We start from the raw sequence: 24,369 nt of genomic DNA on the forward strand, positions 1-24,369 counted from the left end.
CATACCTCAAAGTGATGGTTGGGTTTATCTAAAGGGTGAAGCTCCTAGCTGGTTGGATGTGTAGTGTTTTTTCACACCCGCCAATCAAGAGCTGCCACGTAGATGTCTCAGCAAAATGCATTTTGCACCCTCATGTAGATGATCTCTCTCTCACCCTCTCCCTCCCCCCACCCACGTTTTGCTCCCTCGTCTATCCCCCATCTCTCTCTCTCTCTCTCTCTCTCTCTCTCTCTCTCTCTCTCTCTCTCTCTCTCTCTCTCTCTCTCTCTCTAATGTTGGGCTGTAAAATACACTCTCTACAAGGTTTTCGAGAGATCTATTGCCATTGGCGAGGTACTGTTGTTCTTTCTTCTTCATTCATTTGTTGTACGTGTATGGTGCTGCGAAAATGTGGGAGGGATTTCTTTTTTGCATATAATCATGTCAATTAACTTCCTTTTTTGGTCTCCAACTCTCATTTCTCAAACTTCTGCTACCATTAGACTTCACATTTCATTTCATGGCAAATATAGCATTTGGATCTTGATTGGAGGTGGTCTAGATCATTTAGAAAATTTTACTTTTGCTTATGCTCGGTACAGCTAATGGTCATCAATTTGAATAAAGAATTTTGGTGATACATGTGGGCGAGGGAGGGAGAAGGGAATTGCTTTCGTCGTTTTTCTATGAAGGGAGGGGGAAGAAGAGGAATGCATGGGAGAGAGGGAGGGAGAAGAGGAACTCTGCATACAGGTGTAGATGTTTAGTTCCTACACCTCCTATGTGGCCAACTTGTATTGGTGGGTGTAAAAATAATGACCTCACCCAACCGGCCTTGAGTTTTTCTCTTATCTAAATTATCATTACCTAAAGTTCCCCCATTGTAACAATAGTGAGTGTAAAAGAATCGAAGAGGCCTTGCACCTTCGATTTTGTTTATTTATTGCATTGAGTGGCTATGGTTATGTGGCCACTGCAAAGTCAAAATATATAAATGGGATTGAAAAACTAGACAGACAAAAATATTTGCGGTAGAGAGCAAATATAAAGATGGCTAGAATGAAATCCGTATTGGTTTTCAACTTCAAACTCAGAAGGGTTTGAACATGTCGAGAGTGTTTATACAAGTTCCCAATAGTCTGAATCGAACCATATTTATCTTTGCTTTCTACGACTTCCTAAGCAATCTCTCGAGAAAAACTTGCCAATCTCAATCGAGCCATCTTTGGTTATGTTTGAATATGAAAAATATCTCAGATTATCTATAAATAATAATAAAATAATTTATAAATAATAGGAAAATTGTTAATAAATAGTAGTTAGTTAGTTTGTAAACAGTTATGTTTCAAGCAAAATTTCCTTCTGAGACGTCCATTTAGCCATAATTTCAAATCACTATAGTGGCTATCTTTTGAGTTGCATTCACTGGTAGCATAATTGATTATCCGTAATATGTGCTTATCAATTGCGTACATTCATTAAAATCACCGATTTTACCTTTTGCTTATAGAGACAGAATGAAACAGCTTTTTCATTTGATTTGTCCGAAAGTGCTGCATTTTTATACATAAACAAATGAGTTTAAATTTGGTATGCATGCCCCAAAAGTCAAAAACCGAAAGTCCAACAAAAAGTTGGAAGATTCCCTTTTTTTTTTTTCCCCCCCTCCTTTTTTGCCTTTTTTCACGTTAACTCTGTAAATATAAAAGTTCTCCACTAAATATAAAATGCAGACGTTAAACATATTTTTTTAACTTAACCATTTGAGAACCCAATGCACAATTTGCTTCCATATTTACAACTCAATACAAGCTCGGCAGTTATGGTGCCAGGTTTTCCACCTTAGAAACTTCCCACAGGCTTCTCCGATAAAATCTGCATCGAATCCAATACAACGGAGATGTTCACCTTGTTATCATAACACAAGAAAACATACATGCCAACAATATTCAAAGGCATTGACCTAATCCTGTTGTATTGAGAGAGAGAGAGAGAGAGAGAGAGAGAGAGAGAGAGAGAGAGAGCAGGTTGTTAGAAATGATATGTACTTTTTAAACCCATCACACCAAACAGAGCCTGATAGGAACCTCAACTTGTTTTAGTAAAAAAGTTGAAAATCTGACAGGACCAAAACTATAAAGCAATCCAACCTGCTCCATTTGATAGCCCAGAAATTCGTGGGACAAGAAAAATACTTTTTCTATGAAAGTCATGATGACAACCCCAACCAAACATAATATTCCAAACTTTACTTCATTGCCTTTTTCCTGGCCATCAAACAGCAGACTGAAAAAACAACTCTAACGCCTAACCTATAGGAGCAACAAAAGACCCAGGCAGAAGCCAAGGAATATCAAGAACACTTCATGGTGCATTAAATTGGGGACTCAATCCCATCACCAAAACACTTATAAGGCCAGGCCTTTCCAAACAAACCTAACAAATCCGATTTTAGAAGGTCTTATCGATATAAAATACACTTTGTTGAAAGATTCAGAATCAACTCCATAATAATAATCAAATATGAACAAAAGCAATTATAATCAAGTGTCATACCATTGCTGGTTTTTCCTGAACTCTGTAAGGACAGGATATATGTTCTCAAAGGCTGTATAGGTCTCGTCCCTCACCTGAATGATTGAAAATGAAATAGTGCTCATCAGATCACAAGCCAGAATGGAATACAAAATCTGGAAGGGCAGAACAAAACAAGTCTAGCGATCTCACCTTAGCTCCTGTAAGAACAATCTTTCCTGACACAAAAATAAGCAGCACAATTTTCGGTTGTTTCATCCGATAGATCAACCCTGGGAACAGCTCTGGTTCATACTGACCATTAGAATGAAAAGACAAGTCAATAGGGGCTCACCATACTCTAAATTTTGCATGCTCCAAATGACATTGAAATTTTACCAAAGAAAAATGATACCTACACAAACTCGTTTAGGGATCATTTATTCAATATCAACTGGCCTTTTTTAACTCTTAAGATAATAATTTTCTGAACAGTTTAATTTACATACTATCCATTTTGTCAAGTCAACACGTGAGAAATATCAATTTACATATAAACATATACACACTTGTGTGTATGCTTGTGCATATGTATATTTGTATGAATGCATACATGTTCATATTTATTGACTGCATGTATACACATACAAGATAACAAAATAATTCAAAGAAAGCATTCAATTTCAAAATGGCTTTATAGGACAACCTCGTCTCCAATCACAGACAAGTAACAAAACAAAAATACCAAATAATGGACACGGATGAACATACTCTCATCACTTACACTTGAAAAGGCACCATGGGAATATGCAAGGCCTTCAAGCCTGATGGGGAATTTAACATCACAAGAACCGACAATGTTCTGAATCTTGAAATCCTGCAATAGTGAAAACCATGTGTCAGACAAACAATAAACCTTTGTAGTGTAACAAGCTGCATATGCAAGAATCTCTATTTTTATGTACATAAATATTTATGAGAGAGAGAGAGAGAGAGAGAGAGAGAGAGAGTTGCACCAAAATAAATACCTTGAACTTAGCTGGAAAACCAAGCTTCTGAATAATACGAGCATACTGAAAAGCAGAGATATCATGTAAGAATTGATAAAAAGGCACTTCAATATTATAACAACAGTATTAGCTCCTTCTCAAGCCATAGACTATTTGCATTTTATGGACACAAAATGATGGATGGGCAATTATTATTATTTCTCCTCTCCTAATAAAAGATGGAACTGTAGTCCGGATAAGGTTATGGGATTGCATGGTTCAACATTTATTCCTGTTAAAATTTCAAGTTTTGGATGCTAGTTTAAAGATCTTAGCCATTTGCAAAGGAAACCAGAACTACAAATTTTGAAACAGCTTGCCAGTCATCTACATCTCCTATATCTAAATCCTTATATATACAGCCGGATATAATTTGCAAGGCATCATTACCTTCCGTGCAGCTAACTTTGACTGTTGTTCACTCTTAGCTCCAGTACAAACCTAAACATCATGAAGCATGTCAGTACTCAGTGTAACTATTAAAAATGAAAAAGAAATTAACGAAATAAATGATGTATAAGTTATAAGAAAACAACATGGTAAGGTTTAAAAAAAAAAACCCTGAATTCGCAATTCCAAACGAAGAACAGCTAAAGCAGCAGATTCATTTCACTACAGCAGCAAATCCTCACCCTTCCATTCAATTCTGTGACTAGAATTTTACCTCATTACAAATTTCTATCTGATAAGTAAAGAAATTTTATTAAGGTGCAAAGCGGCAAACCCAATGTAATCAGACATATATCATAGATAATTGGAAAAGCTAGGACTACTAATAAACTCACATCTAGGCATAGTGCTTTTAGCATAATGGCTCTTAGCTCTAGCATCTTCTACTCACAACCCTAAAAGGATCAAGAATTGAGTTCCTTCCAATTACACCACATTAAGGACAAAAGAACTGCCCACCAAGCTTCTGTGCTACACTGGCCAACATTTTTTACCTCTCCAAGAAGTCAAATCTATCACCCACTGTAACATGACCCATGCTACAACAAAAGATGGAAAACCAGGACCCACACATAGAGGTCCATTGGTATGGTATGCGCAAGAAATCTCCCTTTCACAGATTATCCAAAGTTAGATTCTCTCAAACTGCTGCTGTCCGAACGTAGAAAGACACCCTCAAAGAAGATCCTCGTTTCCCCAAATGCCTTTCCAAGAGAAGGGAGGGCAAGAGGGAACTCAAGGTAAGATAGAAGGTTCTCACCTCAAAATTTATTTTGTTGAAAGGGATCCACCAGGTCCTCCCCACACCCCTACCGACAAACCTGAAAGTGTACAAGAGCTGAAAGAATGATGAAATCAACTCCACTTCCCACCACTACACTGATCTTGTAAAGACAATATTTCATTCTCTAGAACCATGAGAAAGCACTTAATTAAAATCTAATAACGCTAGGTGATGTTCTTCCCCCCCCCCCCCCCCCCCCCCCCCCCCCCCAAAAAAAAAAACCACAGTAGCCACGTCCAGCCCTTTACGTCACCCACTGCACAGCAGTGCCATGAGAAGATTGTTGCCATAGGACCACTACAAGGCTCCGCCAGAAGCAACCGAATCGACCAGCTTCAAGCCACTCCCATGGAAACACGCACATGGACAGAGGGAACAACAACCGACATCCTCTGTTTCCACAACAAAAGCAGAGCAGTCTTGAGACTACCTACCTCCCCTTCCAACCGAGGGCCACCGTGTAAGGTCACATCCCACCTCAGCCAACCCCTAGCCATGCACGGGCACCCACTATAGCACCCACTATAGCTTCACCGGCGTACCATGTTGCGGCCACCACAAGCCGCTACAAACCCAAGCGAAGAGCTACTCAGCCAGCTCTAGCCCATGTACGTAGCCACCATTGAAGCGCCCATGGTTGCATCACCATGAACAACCTTCACCCAGCTTTGCTCTCTCTCATGTGTTCTCCCTCTAGCTCACCGATATCCCTCTCTCACAAGCCCATAATTACCATTTGTTAGATAGATATTGAGGGTGGTGTCACGTGTTAGGACATACTTGAGTGTAAACTTGTTCGTTATGGCTTATATGAATTTGTGAGAGATTGGCCCATGAAAGATTGAATTATTTTTGGAAAATGACGAAATGTCAGGAAATTGAAGTTGGGTTACAAACATTAGGTTTTTAAAGTGGATATTGCGAGAAAAACCATTTTAGGGTTTATTATTTTATCGTGCCATGTTTGATGATGAAAATTGAGAGAAATTAGATGTTGTGCTCAGTAGTATTTTTAGAGTTTAATCATATAATTATTAGCAGAAAACATGTGAAAATCAAAGTATTTTGGGGGGAGTTGATATTTTAGGGTCATGAGGATTTTTAGATATTAAGAAAATATAGACTTTTATATCTCAAATTTTAACTACGAAGTATGGGTTCAATTGAAAATTTACACAAGTTGCATGACTATTTTATAGGTGATGATTGATGTTCCCTTAGCACTATTGTGAGGAAATTTAGAGATTAAAAAATCCAAGTAAGCGGGGTTTCTATGCTAGACTTTGCATAAAAAGAAATAGACTAGGGTTGATTTATGAAAAATATGCAATTTTTTATATGAAAGGAAAATTGGAAAGAATCTCGGTCATTTTTTCCTACATCACTCACTGTATTTGAATAAGAAAAGAGATTTTTGGCATGACTAGTATAGACATGAGCAAAATTTTGGCGTTCCATTTTTGAATTGTGCAAAAAGAGCAAATATGAAATCTAAAAATTTGTGCATGTTCTGTGAAGATACTCTGAATATGTTTTGATTATGTGAAAATGATATGAATCTATTCATACTCTATTTTGATATGATGTAGCATCTGAAAAACCTTTGGCATGAGATTCTGATTCTATATCTGATTTTGTTTTTGGTTTTGATCCGATGATTCCGATTCTGTTTCTGTTCTATTATGACCTTACCATGGGTGTAAAATCGTGGCCTCTGTTATATGGCTGGTACCAACATTTCTGTTTTTAAGTGCACTCACTTTTGAAACAAAGTGATCTTTCTACATGGTCTTTCTTGTGTGCACACTCGGGGCTTTGATAATGAATAAGGGGAAGATTCACATTCTGATCCTGCCTAATTTGGCCACCAGGGATAACACAACCCTACTACGGGGGTTAAACATGGTCTATGTTCAGATATAATACTTTGATATGATATGATAAGATGATAATGTTCAGTTATGCTATACCAAAGGATTTTTGAATATGAATATTTTGAATTATCACTCTGATATTCTGATAACATGTTTTTGGATCTGCATTCTGAAGTTAAAATGTTTTATTTTGCTTTCTAACTCTGTGAAAATGCTCATTTTACATACTAGTACATGTTCTCTGCTTACTGAATTGTTAATAACTCACCCTTTACCTCCACAATATTTTCAAATATTTTAGATGTTTCAACTGAGGATCAAGAATAGAAAGCATGGGTATGACTATGTGACTATAGTGGATTAATTGCAAAGATGATACTTTGATTAGTGGAGAACTATATTTAGTAGATTTGTTTGGTTCGGTTGACTTGGGTTATTGGGAGGTTTTGAGACTTTGTGATGTCTTAGATTAATTATACTAGAGTAGATGATGTGAAACAATGAGTATATGTTTGATAGAAAATTGGAGTATATATACTATGTGGTTGGAAGATGATTTTAAGTGACAGGAGCTAACTCCCTAGACCTCCGGGTATGGGATGTACTTCAATTATTGGAGAGTTTATTCAGTAGTTTTACTTTGCTATGTTATCTTGGTATTTTGAAAGGTTGAAATTTATTTTGAGACTTTGTCGTGTTCCTAATTAATTATTTTGGAGTAGTTGGTTTAAAACAAGAAGATCTACGTGTAATTAAGACATTTGAGTTTATTTTATTTATACTGTGAGATATGATTTTAGATGACAGTTAATAACTTTCCGATACATTTGAGACCAGGGCATCACACAAACTTTGGTTATAAAGTTAATTTTTGACCTCGAAACAACTTCAAAGCATAAAAAAAAGTATCACAAATGACAGAACTGATACAAATTAGCCTCACAGAAAATTATGGTATCATCCATAAAGAAAAATGGGACAAAACCAAATCAAAGCTTCTTTGGCATGCTGATAAAAACCCACTCTCTACAGCATTAGCCAGCTATCAAACCTCCATGAGAACAACAAAGAATAACAGCAATGCTAGGTCTATAAAGAGAATAATGAAAGGAAAGCTTACAAACTAACATGACCCGATGGGATATACCATAATTTCTTTACAATAAAAAAAGCAGTATAATCTAGCATTAACCCTATTGGTTAGAAAAATAGTTTTTGCAATTCTTTTTGTGGACAGAATTTCTTAAAAATAAAGGTGATAAAGGGTCCTCCAAACCAAGCCTCAAGAGCTGCTAAAAAAGTCCAATGGTGTACCTTTAATTCAAACAATCAAATCCACTAAAGAGATAACAAATTATCCACCCACGCCATTTCTCCCAAAGCCACATCTTCACACCAAATACAAGAAGAAGCCCCAAGTGACATGATCACACACCTCTAGATGAAATTTGTAGAGCACACATGTAACTCCCAAAGTCTACTATCAAGGCATTCCTTGGCTATAAGCACTATGTCTAGTATGTCTTCCCTTGATGAAAGTATTATGAGTTCTAGCTAATCATTCTCAATTTCTCATCCTGTTAACCAAAACTTTGGATATGATCTTGTACATGCTTCCACCTAAATTAATAGGACGAAAGTCCTCAATCTCCACAATCCCCACTTTCAATGGAATGAGTACAATAAAGGTAGCATTGGAACTCCTTTCAAACTTTCCCAGAGTATAAAACCCATGAAACACATTCATTAAATATACTGTGATAACCTCCTCGCAAGACTAAAAGAATGCCAATGAGAAAACATTGGGGCTCTAAGCCTCATCACCATTTCAATATTTCAGCCTAATTGAGCTCATTGTCCACAAACTCCTTTCCATCCATGTGGCCTCCTAATTACCGATAGCATGTGCAAAAAGTGTGGGGAGTCTGTCAATCACCTTCACTGTGAGATTGCCATGACCCCATGGAACGAATTTTTTGCAAGGGTGGGGAACACCTTGGGTGATGCCAAGAAAGGTGATGGATCTCTTAGCATCCTGGAGAGGCCTACAGGGTAACTCACAGATTGTAGCAATCTGGAAGGGGTTCCATCATGCCTATGGTGGTTTCTTTGGCAAGAGAGGAACAAAAGAAGCTTTGAAGACTGTGAGCAATCAATGCCAGAGCTAGGAACTTTCTTTTTAATACTTTACTCCATTGGTCGATAGTAATTGATTTTAATAGCAAGAACTTTCATGAATTTCTTGAATCATTAGATCATCATGCGTAGGTGATGCTAGTATATGTCTCATGTACTTAGGCTCTTGCCTATTCTGAATATCAATAAAAAAAACTTTGTTTACTGATAAAAAAAAAATAACCAATAAAATCAAAGGTGAGACCATCCAACTTAGCACCAACTAAATTGTTAAGAGAAATGATGCCATTACAATAGCACAACATCCTCTCTAATGTGGGATCTAAATAAACAAAATAATTATCCATTGATTCAATGGTTGTCTTCAATTTGATTTAGCCACTTAGATGCGGTTTCGATAGTGAGATGAGATGAAATAAATTTAGATAGAAGTTGAAAGTTGAATAAAATATTGTTAGAATATTATTTTTTAATATTATTATTATTTTGAGATTTGAAAAGGTTAAATTATTTATTATATTTTATGTGGAAATTTGAAAAAGCTATAATGATGAGATGAGATGAAACACTTTTACTATCCAAATGAGGCCTTAGTGGCAAAACTTGGGATTCCTACCCCTTAGGCAAACAAAGTGCCATTGACTCTTGTCTCCAACTCCCCTTTTCTAAAAGATTGATTAGGCGAACTTTCATAACTATAGGACTAACAAAGCCTCCTCTGAGAAACACATGCAGGCTGAGCTTCCCACACATTAAGAAATGAGAAATCTAAAAGGCCCTATTCAATGATAAAATTCAAAAGCCTTTGAAATAGCAAAGGAAATTGAGTTTCTTGTTCATTCAGAAACTAAATAATATTAAAAATTAAATCTCCCCCGATGTACCATAGTATAGTCCACTTGCTAAACACTCCAACCAATTCATCCAACAACTACCTTCTATCACCATCTAAGTTTGGTTCAAACTCTAGCAAAAGCGCATTGGAAGTTTTCATAAACATTTCTAAAGGTACAAGCCACAGTATAATCCCTCGCTCTCCAATTTTTCTACCACCATATATCCCACATTAATAATACAACATCAATAACCCCTACCATGTTCGAATAGCACCAATCCACATGTTAAAAAGACCATTATTAACTGCGCACACTAGCCCTTGACAGCATCTCAATTTTTTAGTTTCTCGAAGGCAAACAATCTCAGCCTTCTAGTCTAACCCTGATCCATTTATTACACTCATTCAACCCTTTTACATTTCACCAGTAACCTAGGCTTCATCACAAACAAATTAAACCTTTTATTCTTCGAAGTGACCCTTATGCTTAGGGGTGAGCATCGGCCGGTCCGGACCGGCAAAAGCGACCGGACCGGCACTGTTTGGACCGGACCGAATTGGGTCCGGTCCGGTCCGATCCCATTTTTAAGGGACCGAAAAGATTCGGTCCGGTCCGGACCGGACCGGACCGAATAGAAATAAAAATAAATAAATATTATTTATATATATTATTTATATAATAGTATTAGCATATTACTAATATATATAATAGTATACTATATGTATATATATTAAATATATTACAATATAATTACATAAATATTAAAAAAAATGTCATTAAATATTAGCATATTATATAAATATATAGTTATCACTATTACTATTATTACATATAGTTATTAGTTATAGTATAGTTATTATTACATATATTTATTAGTCATAGTATTATTACTAATAGACTAATAGTATTAGCATATTACTAATATATATATAATACTATATGTATATATATTAAATATATTACAATATAATTACATAAATATTAAAAAAAATGTCATTAGATAAAAAAAAAAAAAAAAAAAAGTCAACCTTGGACCGAATGGACCGGTCCTGATGGAGTTCGGTCCGGTCCAGGGTGGGAAAACCCTGGACCGAATAGGTCCGGTCCGGTCCACAAAACCTCCCCGGACCGGACCGGACCGGACCGAACTCACCCCTACTTATGCTGATGACTGAACCTCCCCTTTAGTCTTCTTGAGGAGTCTTTTTTTGGGCATTTCAGCACAAAGTGACTGTAAAACATCGACCATCTTGCAAAGCATACTGCTAAAACCAACACCTCTTTGCCTTCACTTATGACTATGAAGCCTCTCTGACCACCTCCTCGATACTCTATAAGAGCCAAGAATCTACAATGACCATATCTTTGGGCCACATATGCTCCATTTCCAACTACGGGACTTCTCACAAATGCCATCACCCCCACCACCTGCTTAACAATAGCCAACAAACAACCAAAACTAACTTCCCCAATGAGACCAATCGACTAACCCCTCACTTCTTTTAGTATTCCATTAAACCAAGACCCCTTCCTCTACCAAGAACTCAAAACATTTGCTATCTATGTCACCATGAAACATTTTTATTTAAGTAAAAAAGAAAAAATGTGTGAATCTTGGCTGGAGTATATAGCGTCCATCTCTCTTACAAGCTTGGCTGGAGAGATTAGGGTTTCATTTTTTTAATTTGAATCAAAGAATCTTTTTGTGATCAAGCAAATGACATACAAGTTTCATTTACAAGTATCACTCAAGTACAAATCGAGGAACCATACTTGTCAATTTTCATGATAGAGAAAGAGGATAAACAATTGATCATGCCAGCAGTAACAACTAAAGCAAACCAAGATGGCATTCTAAAGCTATAAAAATCAGCATATTTTCAATTAAAAAGCTACCAGATGCTTTGGCAAAACTTACCATCTTTCCAGAAGCAAAAATTAAGGCTGTGGTTTTTGGTTCCCTTATCCTCATAATTACGGCAGCAAACCGCTGCAAGAACAAAACAGAAGCAAATTTAAAAGTTACATATTGCATGAAGCAAGAAACGTGATTGTATATAAAAACTCAACAAGCTTAACCATCTTCATCAAATCATGTCAAATTTCATCGAGAAAAAAGACGGTACAGTGGAAAACGGGTAATCAAGTACATATAAAATCAATGGCTTAAACTGAGCTTTCTAGAGGAGGCAAATTCATTGCATCATTCAGCATATTTACTAAACTGCAAATCAATATGGAACACTAAGCATTGTGATTATTAATTAACCCCCCAAAAAAGAAGGAAAAACTGTATGAAAGATCACAATTTTAGTCAATAACTACTCAATCATTGTATTAACGGATAAGAGAGACAAAGATCCCCACAATCACATACCTTGGGATTGTATTCTGCATTACGAGCTTGAAGTGCAATGGCCTTAAGATCCAACTTGCAATCCAAATTGACTGTTGACACAATATTCCTAAAAAGCAAACCATACCTTGTTAGCTTTTTTTCTTTCTTTTTTTTATTGGCACCGAGTGTCCGAGAACAGTGTCCAGACTAATTCTGGGAGTGCACAAGCTCTTGGCAAGGAATTTCCCGCAAATGCACCTCGAGTAATTCAAGGGAAAAATCTCCCAATCCGATGGCCCCTAGAGATTGTTTGCACCCAGTGGAATTTGAACCTTGAACTTTAGAGGGAGCATACCACCAAGACCAAAACCTTTACCACTTGACTCGCATATCCCTAGTTAGCGACAAATGCTACAAGAACTACCCTAGCAACACATAACTCAAGATCACAACACCACAATGACTCTTGATAAAAACATTTGCGTATGAGCATAGGAAAATCATGGTACCCTGATTATCATGAAAGTGTGACATAGACATGTACTAAAACCAAGAAATGTGGATAACACATCCCGAGTTGTGAGATTCTCATTTTGACACTTACTTCAATTTTTAAGTTCACAACCTAAATATATCAATTAATATGCTCAACTCAGAACCCACTATGCAAAGATGATTCAACCCAACCATGAGAAAATTTAAAAAAAAAAAAAATTAAAAAAAAAGTTCTATTATTAAGAAACAGTCCAAAATCGTATAATGCAAATGATTTATAAGGTAAATGTTTGCCTCTAGTCCAGTGAATCGACGTATTCTTAAAACAAGTTAAACAATAAGGTTATTTCCCACTAACCTAAAACAGCTATTCACAATGAATGCAGGAAAGCTTCCTTTTGTTATAGTAGGTTTCACAAATTATGGTAAGTGATAGCAAGCCAAGGAAACCAATGAAAAAAAATGATCAAGCCAATTAACACACTTAATATGGCAAACTAGGAAGAATAACAGACCCACCTGTGTGCTTTGGAGTGCAGCCTATGCACCTTTTAATGAAATTTTATTACTTAAAAAAATATTATACAGAAAACATTGCACAAAATACTATAACAGGGACATGGCACATAAGACGTCAAACTGTCAACGCAAAGCTCTAGCATATCAAAACCTCAATACAGCTACTGTGAGTTTGTGCAGATGTCTCAGGATCATGATAAAGATATGCTCATCGCACCATTCTCACTGGATGCAAGACGTGATGCTCGAGTTCAGCAGATTGTAAAAGTTTTGCATTGAAATGTCTTAAATGTCACATTGGGAGTGTAATAGTTAGAATAAAGTATATAAGCAATTACAGGAGCCATAATCATGTCAGAGAAACACGTTCTCTCTTTTCGAGGTCCAAAAGTGGAGAATGTAAAACATTTCTCTGCGCAAATAGGATCGAATGTAAAGCAGCAGCTTCTTGGCAGAATTTTGGGCGGCAAGATACTTAAGTAGCTAGTCTTTTTTTATATGTAGACTTTAGTAACTAGTCCTTTTAGATAAATGTAGTTTACGTGTCCCCCGTCGGTTCAAAAGATGTCAATCACAAGAAAATATATCTTCAGACTATACATGGCTGTAAAAAAAAGGTGGCCCACATTAGGACGACATAGCATTTCATCATTCAATACCCTACCAATTACATCACTCAAACGTCCATACATCCACCTGACAAGGTACACTAGCCCATTGTAACATCCTCAAACTCATAGTTCACATCATCGTAAAGACAGCATCATCCTCTTCGGCATCTTACAACAATTGGCGCGAATCTGGATTTTATGTTTTCTTGATTTAACGCTAAGGCTAGCTAAACTAGAAGAGCGGTAGGTATAATTAAAGAGTACAAAGAAAATAGGGACTCACTGGAGGGTAGGGACGATCCCAGAAGGATGCTTCTTAAGATCTACGGGTTGGCTTCCTTCCAAGCCTCCTTGATCCGCCATTCCTTACAGGTTCTTTTGCTCTGTAAAACCAGCAAGAGGAAGAAAACGAAATGAAAATTATTTAGCACTAAAGCCCGTTTCTACCAACACCCAGATAGAGTTAATACATATAATGAATAGGATAGTTACGAAAACCTTATAATCATCCCTAACTAAAATTATATCAGAAAGAATTGAACTTCTATGTCCTCAGATCCGCTTAGACAATACTAAAACACAGACTCTGTATTAATTAACAGAAAAGTTCACAAAAAAGATTTAGAAAGGAAAAAAAAAATAAGTTTCGAGCGTTAATAAATAAAAAATAAAAAATAAACTTAAAAAGTATAGAGGTGAAAGACCCAGTAAGATAAGAAAAAGAAAAAGACAACCTTGCAGGGTCGGGGAACAAAGGAGTCAAGGAAATCTGGTTCAGCTGGGTTTTTCGTTCTTAAAAAAATAATAAAATAAAATAAAATCTTTCGTGGGGAGTGTAATAATGGACTAATCAGGTTTTAAGAGCTAAAAAATAAAGTAAACGGATGAAGTTTGGAAAGGATCTGAGGATCGGCAGCAAAGAGAAGGAGGGAACAAGAAATCGGACCTTTTTCTTGTATTGGTAGGATTAGGGATTCGCGATTTTCAAGAAATGGACTTGAGAATCGGAGATGGATATAGAAAACTGGACGAGGGAGCGGGAAGAATTCGAAAAGAGGGTGATTTTATAGGTTTTTGTTTTCAAGGGGTGGCTTTTATAAGAGATTTTAAGATCTGAGAGAGTCGAAGGGAGAGGTGTTTGTTCTGTTCTGAGAGAGGGGGGCGAGAGGATTTTGAGAGAGGATGTGATGCTGCTGTGGAAGGATCTCGGGGAGCTTCTTGGTATGAAGGGCCAAGATCGCGTTGCGGGTTTATCTTAGCCCCTTATTTCTTACTTCCCTAAATTAGCCTTGTCTCTATTCCCATGGTCTATCGTCATGGTGGGGGTATTCCCGGACTATTAAGAGGAATTGATAGCCTCCAATGCTTGTGGGTTTCAATATATCAAAGCCCAATGGCAGACCGCCACGTTCTTATTCTCCACTAAAGGACGAAATGCAACTGTTTTTCATTTTGAAAAATGCTTGTCTCCTCTCTTCGTGTCTCCTCAGTGATCACTGATCACAAAATTTCTTTTTTTTAATTTTTTTATTTAATAATTAAAAAAGTAATTTTAAATATACTAATATTTTTTATATTTTTTAAAAATATTTAAATATATTAAAAAAATCCAAAAAAAAAAAAAAAGTACGCATACTGTCAAAATGAGCGGTGCACTCACTTTCATTTTTTGAAGCCAAATATCTGCCCACTAGTTACGATAAAATTCTGACTCTGGGCTTATAAATAGCGTTTTGTTTGATGGATTAAATTATTGTTTTGCCCTGATATTTAAGTTCGGGGTGTCGTAGTGTGTTGTCATGTCCAGTTTTGATTATTGGGTGTGCTTATTAGTATAAATTGTATATTTTTATTTTTTTTTATTTTTTTAAATATCTTTAATATTTTTTTAAAAATAAAAAATATTAATATACTAAAAGTCACTTTTTTAACTATTAAATAAAAAAATTAAAATTAAAATATAGAAGCCTACAAAATGAGGGGACAAACTTATAGGATATATTATCATTTTCCTTCAGTCCAATTTGTATGGTAGGTTTTTTTGATCTTGTTTACTTTTACAAAATTTTCATCTCATCTCATTTTAATTATTACAATTTTTTCAAATCCACATACAAAATAAAATAAATAATTCAATTTTTTCAAATTCCAATACAACTTTTTCAAATTCCAATATAAAAATAATGTATTTTAATAATATTTTATTCAACTTATCTCATCTCATCTTATATTTAAAAATAAACGAGCACTATTTTAACCTTGATTATCGTTATCATATAATTCTATGACTTTGTTATAATTACCATTATTTCATAGAGGATTATTGCATTTTATCAATATTTTTCATGTTAGCTTTTCATTTTTTTGTTATCCCATTTTTCCATTTCCTCATCACGTCACTCTCTCCTTGAAAGCTCTCCATTCTCTAAATCTCTCTCTCATTGATCCCTTTCTCTATCTCTCTCTCATCAAGCTCTCTCTCTTCTCGTATTTTCTCTCTCCTCGAGCTCTATCTCACCTAGCCCTCTCTCTCTCTCCTCAAGATTCAAGTCGGACGAGGGGTTGATTGTTCATTGAGAGAGAAGCACGAGCAGAGGAAGGTTGGCATGCAAACCGTGATATGGTGTGGTGTGCGATATAGAAAAACTGGACCAGCTGCTGAATATAATTTCTTTATCTTATGGTATGTACAGACTGTTTCAAAGATTATCCTTTTTTTATTTCTAATTTGAATCTTACATCATATTATTGCATCATTGTCTGACATTTGAACAGCAACTAAGGACATTTTTTGTTTTTTTATGCTTTGAGGAAGAAAAGATTTATTTTCCTAAATTGATTAACAATTTTAATGTGACACCCATCTTTTTGGTGAGATTTTAGAGTGAGTTTTAGGAAAGTTGAGCCAAAGTTGAAGGTCAGAGATGAGGGCTCGCACCCCTTCCGTCAAATGTGGGCATTGGGGCATCTACCTGTATCTTTTAGCCTATCAGGGACAGGGTCAGGCTGGGCCCAAGCCCACTAAAATAATCCCCCGTTCGTCTACTAATATAAATATATATATATATATATATATATATATTTACAATGAAACGACGCATTTTTGGGATTATCCAAAACAATGTCATTTCATTAAGATTAATGTTTTCCCCCCAGTCTCGAGTTTTTCTTCTTTTTGCAATGAATTGGAATATGAAGGATGAGATTGTTCATTGGATTTAAAGGATGAAATTGTGTTTTGTGTGTTGTGAAAGATTGAATTGTGTATGTTGATTTAAATCGTTGATTGGATTTGTGATTGATTACGGTTTTAATTTGAAAACCTAATTTAAGTTAGGGTTTTTTTATTGAAACCCTAAATTAGGTTAGGGGTTTCTATTGAAACCCCTAACCTAATTTTATATGGAGTTTCAATTTTGAAACCTTAAGTAATTTTGGGGTTTCAATTCTTAAACCCAAACTATTTCAGTGTTTTAGAACTGAAAATAATTTTGATTTGTATGATTTTAATTGTTATGTGATTTTTGGATCATGAAAGACATTTGTGAGTTTTTTACTTCATTGATAGTGGGTCAAGTCTGAATACTAGCATTAGTGCTAGCTCCCCTACCCCTACCCCTACTGCTACCCTTATCCCTACATCCATGGGCCCACCAAAGAAGAAACCTACTTCTATTGTGTGGAATCACTTTACCAAGTTAGAAGGCAATGGCCTCAATGACCCACAAGTCAAGTGTAACCATTGTAGTAAGGTGTAATATGGAAGTCACTACAAAAGACATGGCACATCTCAATTAAAATTTCACTTAGATGAACAGTGCAAGAAGAACCTAATTAGATATTCTTTACAAGAAAGTAGTCAATCGAAATTATATATTGGACTTAAAAAAATAGCAGATGGGAGTAGTGGGGGAACGTTGAAAGGGTATACCAAGTATGATCTGAATGGGTGTAGGAGTCACTTAACTCGTATAGTTATAATAGATGAGCTACCTTTTTGGTTTGTAGAGGGTAAAGGGTTTCAAGCATATTCTAAGTTCTTGGAACATAGGTTTTTAATATTCATTTTTACCCCACGATAGTGAAGGATATTATTAAATTATACGATGTGCAGAATAACTTGTTGAGAAACCAATTGAGGGGTTAAAGAGTTTGTCTCATCATTGATACATAAATATCAGTACAAACCTAGAACTATATATGTCTTTGACTTCCCATTTTGTAAATTCTGATTAGCAATTAAACAAAAAAAAATTCCAAGTTTTGTTTAATGCCATTCACAAAGGTCCATTGGAAGGCTTTAGAGGCTACAATAAAGAAGTAAAGTTTGGAGTTAGTTGTTACAGTAACGGTTGACAATGTCTCATTTAACGATATTACACTTGAGTATCTTAAGAATAAGTTTAGAAATGACATAAGGTCAATCATGGGTAGTGAGTATTTGCATGTTTAATGTGCTGCACATGTCCTCAATCTTATTATGCAAACAATTTGAAAAATGTTTATGAGTCAGTTACAAGAGTGCAGTGATGTTTGTGAGATATTCACTAGTTAGACTTGAGAAAATCAAGGTGTTTGTTCGTGTTATGGGTATTGAATACAAGAATGGGTTATGTTTTGATGTTCCTACAAGAATGAACTAAACCTTCTTAATGTTGAAGATGTTCCAATAGTATAGAAAGGCATTTGAGCTCATGAGTGACAAGGATATATAATATGTTAACCACTTTAAAGAAGACGGGAGATTGAAGCAGCCCACCAATGATGAGTGGGATAATGTGCGAGTTTTTGTAGAATTTTTTTATACTTTTTTATGATATGACATGCACTATTTGCAAGTCTTTGTATGTTGCATCCAATAATATTGTCAACAAATTTGTCAAGTGAAAAAATAATTATATTAAATTTGCAAGAGTGTTGATCCTACTTTACGAAATATGGCTAGAAGCATGAGTCTTAAGCATGATAAGTATCAGAAAGATTTGAGTAGAATTAACATTTTCCTATATGTGGCTATGTTATTGACCTATAATACAAAAATTAATGGCATGATGTATGGCTTGGAAAGCACTAACGAAAAGACATGAGTGCATCAAGGGTCAAGAAAACCCTCAGTAGATTTATGATGAGTTTTTTGCATTTAGTGGTGTTAATATTCTAGCACTTATACCTACTGCATCACCTCTTTCCGAAGTCAAGATGGCGAAGAAGCATAGGTGGGTTGAGAGGCATGAGCATGTTTCCAAGCTTTGGAAGACTTCAGATAACCAATCGGAGTTGAATAAATACTTGGCAGCTAAGATGCACCTATTTACGTGATAGTTTGATATCTTAGTTTGGTGGAAGATTAATACTATCAAGTATCTCATACTTGAAGATAGAGTCCACAGTATTTTGGTTATCCCTATTACTATAGTAATCTAAGAGTTTGCCTTTAGTACTAGGGGGTGGGATAGGGGCACACCCCATCTGGGTTGTTTTCTTTAAAACTTCAGTTTTGCTCTTATTTATGCACTAGGTATAAAAGACTCCTTAAATAAAGTCAAAACAAACTTTGAAGATTAAATGAGAGCTTTTGCAGCGACATTCATTAGAAACTAAATTATAAAGTTATATACAAATTAAAAAATGGTGGGCTTCTGTCACTTTTCCTTCGATCATGTTCATCTTATATCTTCGTCTTCACATTATTTTTGTGAGGGATTACGTCATGTGTGTTAAGATTAGCTTTCCTTGTAATCTCAATTTCGCTTGTGGCCATAGATTGGAAATACATTCTATGGGATGACATCACCAAGTACACTACCAATGAGCTTATCCTAGCATTGCAATATGCCCATTTATTGGTACCATAACATTTATCATTCATTCGGCCTACGTGGTGCCTCTACCCCCGCTTGGGATTTGGAGAATAACTATGGTGTCAAGAATGTGTTTCGCAAGGGGCACACCTCTCGCCCTTTTGATGTTGGTGTCTGCTCGTATGCTTGGCATATGGGTGTGAAAGAATACACAACAAAAAGGTTTTTGGTATAATACAAATTGAAACTACTTAATAATAGAGACATTAATAGAGTCATCAAATCATAATCATAAATACCCATAAGTCACAAAGTCTCAAAATTAACCAAAGTCATTACACCTCATCGTGATTTCGTCAAAAGTTTCTTAAAACAAAACAACAAATATATTTACATAATCTTGTCCAAATGAGGACAGTCCACACCTCATTTTGCATGCTGTGAAGGGTCTCCCTACTAATGATCACCTTTGTTGTTTAGATTTGTATCAAAATCTACAGTTTCGAGGAACATAACCATCGTGGGACTATCACAATGAGATTTCATGAAATCTCAATAAGTAAGAACCATACTGATAATTATAAAATGTGAGATGACAATAAATACGCTGAAAGTGATACACAAAGAGCTCCTGAGCAATGAAACCTACCTATCGAGGAAAGGAAACCAAGCAATTAATACTCACATGAGCAATAGGAATAAAAAATAAAAAAAAAATACTTTATGCATACCTATAGGTATAAACATGACGAAGAAATCAAGCAATACTATTCATAACTTTAAAAAATTTAGGAAATCGGAAAATAAAATATTGTATTTAGTCCAATCATAAAAATCCAAGACAATCACAATAATACCACTTTAACTCAATAAATGTCTTCCTAGCATTCCATGCTTAACATAAACCCAAAACTTGTGCATCCAAGAACCTTAGGTTCTCCATTAACTATAAGTTCAATTGAGGATCACAGGCTCTCTCTTATAAACCAAATCACCCGAGGCCCCATATCCTTCATTACCCATCTCTAAAACGTTCATTTTTAACTTATGCACTACTAAAACCCTTGTAATGACCATGTACACACAGTGACTCCCTTTGTCACATCGCGGGTAATGAATACAGTATCTGTCCTTCATTACAAGCAGCGCCTAGCTTTGCATACCCGTCCTTGACCACAATGCTCTAGCCTCCACCGATAAAGAGGTAACGACTACAATACAAGAGTATTACCATTCCGTTCGAGCCTGTGGACGTCCAGCATCAACCTTGGAGATGTCAATCCATCATTATGTGAGCATAAGTGACTAAGGGAGTTCCATTGAGATATGGCCCCATTTCGGTTTAAGGTTGTGAGACACACACACACAAAGTAAAACAGTCAATCATCCCTTTTGTAAAACTAGCCTTAACCCAAGAGATGTCAACCCATCATTATGTGCTCTCAAGTGGCCAGAGAACTCTACTGAGATAATGTTCTATCTCGGCTTGGGGTCATTAGACACACACTCACACACTCCCCCAATGACATAGTTAATCACCTCTTTAATAGAAATTCAAGATATGACACCTTAATATTTTGAGGAAATCTAAGTAAAAAAAACTCTTTCATATACAATAAATAGAATAGATAATGAAAAAAAGTTTGAATACCTTTGCATAAACAATGCATGAGCTAGATAGCAAGCAAAACAGAGGAATGGCATAAGGAAATGCTAGATAATGAGGACTGTTCTTTATAGGTATATAAAACATGCATACTTCATTGTCACTCACTTATGGTAAGATATGCATAAAACACACATACTTCACAACCGCTCTGGACGAGCCATTGGCCCTTCCAATGTTCATGCAACTTTAACCAATTCCATACCTCCAACTTCCACTTTCCCATTCTTCTTTGTAAAATGCTAAACATAACCAGCTAGAGGTAAATGCTGCTCTCGTGGCATAAAGCAAACAATGTTGTTTAGAAAAACTTCATTTCCCCGAAAATCCCCCTTCCCCAAGCACAACATTTCGAAATCTCCTTTTCCTCGTTCTTCATTTGTCTTCCCCCGAAGTCCCCTTTTCCCCATTTCCTTTGATTATGCAATTTTCTCATTTTTCACGTTCGAAACAAAATGTTCCCCCCTCAAATTTGTGTTCGAAGCTGAAGAAGACCTCTGCCTCCCTTTGAAACCCTTTTCTTCAACAGTTTTTTTGTTACTTGAAAAATGGATAGTGGCAATAATTGATCCACAGTCCTATGCTAGAGCTCATAAGATTATGAGATTGCTAATAGTCACCAAGAATAGAGGCCGTGGGCATAGTGAGTGGAAAAGAAACAAAATGCATCAAATTCCAAAGTTTATAGCTTCTCTCTCACACACACAATCTCTCTCTTTTAATGCTGGCATCAGTCGATTACATGGCGGTTGATTTTGCTGGTTGTATCTAGCAAAATTCTATAACATAGTCCATTTACTTAACATATCCAAGAATATAGTAAACACTTAAGACCATGTGTTGGATAATGTGATGAGATGAAAATTATGTAAATAATAATGAAATAATTTGTGAATAATAGTAAAATACTTTGAATTAAGATATTTTATTATTTCTTACAAAATAAAAAAAATATATATTCTAAATTTAAAAAATAATTTGAATATAAATTTTTAATATTATTTTTTAAAAAATTTGAAAACATTATATTATCTTTTATGCTTTTGAAAGTGTGAAAAAATTATATTATGTTTTATGTTTAAAGTAATGATTAGATGAAAAATTTTAAAATTTGAAATAAAAAAATATTTTACATTTGAGTAATATTCTATGAATCAAACAACATTTGAGAGTTACTGTCCAAGACTCCAGACTAGCCCTCAATCATCCTTCGTAACACCTACCTTTCAATTTATTGCAACATATGCCATACGTCCACACCCAACTTTCAATTTATAGCAAATATATGTCATACGTCTACCCTTATCATCAAAGCATACCATTCAAGTTTAATTCTTGTTTAATTACGCCGATGAAATAATATGAAAATAAAATAAAATAAAATATTGTTCATATATAATTTTTTAATATAATATTTGTTTTGATATTTTAAAATATTAAATTATTTCTTAAATAATTTTGTGTGAGTTTTAGAAAATTATAATAATTAATATGAGTTAAAATGATCTGTGTAATGAGACTTGACACTTCAAGCATACATGCCTCAAGGTATTTACTTGTAATAAGAGCGCTAATATTAATTTCTATATATATGCATATTTAAAATTATATCTTTTAAATATTCATTTTACATATTAAGAAAAACTCTTATATTGAATTATATATCTTTAAACAAAATAATAAAAACATATTACTATTTTTTATTTTTTTATATATTGTTCAAAAATACCATATTACTAATTTCATATATCAAAATATCAATTTTATCAATAAATATTAATATGTATTCTACTTAATATAAATTTCATATATCCAAATCATCTTAATACAAATTACACAGTTGCCACCCCATCCATATATTTCCATGATCACAGATTCACATCGCTAACACAACTTGCTTTGTTCAAGGAAAATATAGGGCTTCCCAAGAGAATAGGTAGTCCAATGCTTCTTTGATTTCTACTATGATCTTCCCATTCCTAAATGATAGACTAGAAGCTCAAACAACAAAAACAAAAACCAAAAAAAAAAAAATCAAATCTAAAAGGATCAAAACATCACACTAAATAAGAGAGTTCGAGAGAAAGAGGAGAAGGAAGAAGGCCTCAGAGATCTTGGTGGATAGGAATCATCAGATAAGAGGATTATTTATGTCCCCTATCAAGAGTAGCAAATATCGTTTCTCACATCAACGGCCTCCTACTCAAATCTCTATCCATCACTCGTAACCCTTAAAATGTATTCCAATTTATAAAACTGAAACTCGATTTCTATTTTCATCTAAAAAGAACTGAAGGAACGGAAAATCATATATATGAAGATGTTGTCAGAAGTAGCTGGTTGTGAAATCATATACCAAATATCAGTGGGAATCCGTCTGATTCTTCTCATCATTCAACATCATTCATATTCACACCTTGACCATCCAAATCATCTTTTAAAAAAAACAACACTAAAATAAATAAATGAAATTAAAAAATAAGTTTCAATCGTTAATTAAAAAAATAAACTCAAAAATATAAAGGTGAAAAACCCATTGAGATAAGAAAAAGAAAAAGAACAAAAATATTGCAGGGTGTGGGAACAATGGAGTCGAGGAAATCAGGTTCAGCTGAGTTTTTCATTATTTAAATAATAATATAATAAAATAAAATCGTTTATTAGGAGTATAATAATGGAATAATCGGGTTGGAAGAGCTAAAAATAAAAAGTAAAGAGATGAAGTTTGAGAGAGGTTGTGCTGTGGAAGGACCTCGGGGAGATTCTTGGTATGTAGGGCCAAGATCGCGTTGCGGGTGCATCCCTTCACTCCCTATTTCTTTCCATCCCCATCTGGGAGGCCAGCCGCTTACCTTTATCCATAGAGATCCAGATTTTAAAAAACACAAAAAGCGAAAAGAAAAGATGAAAACACAGCCTTTGACTGAATGCATGGCCGGCCGGCGCGGGATGGGATGGGTGGGAGATCTCAAAACCAACCAAACGCCATTCATTCATCAAAGCACGCCGAACCAGCTTATAGAGACTAGTTTTTATGCTCCTTTTATAGAAGAAAAGAATGAGAAACCCTAGACTACAAATTACAAAGGAACGAGTAACCCTAGCAACATAAGTAGAGGGCTGGCGGCGGCGTGGGGTAACTTTAAAGTTGTGACTACTGGTATGGGTTGTATTTGGGCTTTCTAGACCGAACCGGTTCTGAAAAAGCCTTTTGCCCTATAATTTGATTACTAGTTTAGGTTACAGTTGGGCCTGCCAGGCCCATTTGGATTGATTAGACGATTTACATCTGAAACAACATTTGCAAATTTTTTTTT

General features: G+C 35.2%; 1 protein-coding gene, 1 long non-coding RNA gene and 2 other non-coding genes across 5 annotated transcripts; all 4 read right to left on the reverse strand.

Moving 5' to 3' along the window:
* Positions 1–1,486: 1,486 nt before the first annotated feature.
* Positions 1,487–14,811, reverse strand: LOC122291649 (TATA-box-binding protein). 2 transcript variants are annotated; one of them, XM_043099479.1, is made up of 10 exons: positions 14,532–14,811; positions 13,869–13,968; positions 12,000–12,087; positions 11,541–11,612; positions 3,933–3,983; positions 3,522–3,566; positions 3,278–3,370; positions 2,707–2,808; positions 2,536–2,609; positions 1,487–1,854 (listed from the first exon to the last, which is right to left on the reverse strand). In XM_043099479.1, coding segments are annotated over exons 2-10 (606 nt in total). In that variant the 5' UTR covers positions 13,949–13,968; positions 14,532–14,811; the 3' UTR covers positions 1,487–1,853. The 2 variants fall into 2 exon arrangements, with proteins under 2 accessions (XP_042955413.1, XP_042955414.1); XM_043099480.1 differs by lacking the exon at positions 14,532–14,811 and adding an exon at positions 14,320–14,514.
* A 4,847-nt stretch (positions 14,812–19,658) lies between these two features.
* On the reverse strand, positions 19,659–24,320 carry LOC122291249. The gene is made up of 2 exons (XR_006236578.1): positions 23,805–24,320; positions 19,659–20,035 (listed from the first exon to the last, which is right to left on the reverse strand). It is a non-coding gene; the product is annotated as an uncharacterized LOC122291249 (long non-coding RNA).
* LOC122293056 lies at positions 23,154–23,249 on the reverse strand. Its single transcript, XR_006237113.1, has one exon. It is a non-coding gene; the product is annotated as a small nucleolar RNA SNORD24 (small nucleolar RNA).
* On the reverse strand, positions 23,374–23,452 carry LOC122293072. Its single transcript, XR_006237129.1, has one exon. It is a non-coding gene; the product is annotated as a small nucleolar RNA R12 (small nucleolar RNA).
* Positions 24,321–24,369: the final 49 nt, after the last annotated feature.

The sequence above is a fragment of the Carya illinoinensis genome, chromosome 13, assembly GCF_018687715.1.
Source record: "Carya illinoinensis cultivar Pawnee chromosome 13, C.illinoinensisPawnee_v1, whole genome shotgun sequence".
Taxonomy (NCBI): Eukaryota; Viridiplantae; Streptophyta; class Magnoliopsida; order Fagales; family Juglandaceae; genus Carya; species Carya illinoinensis.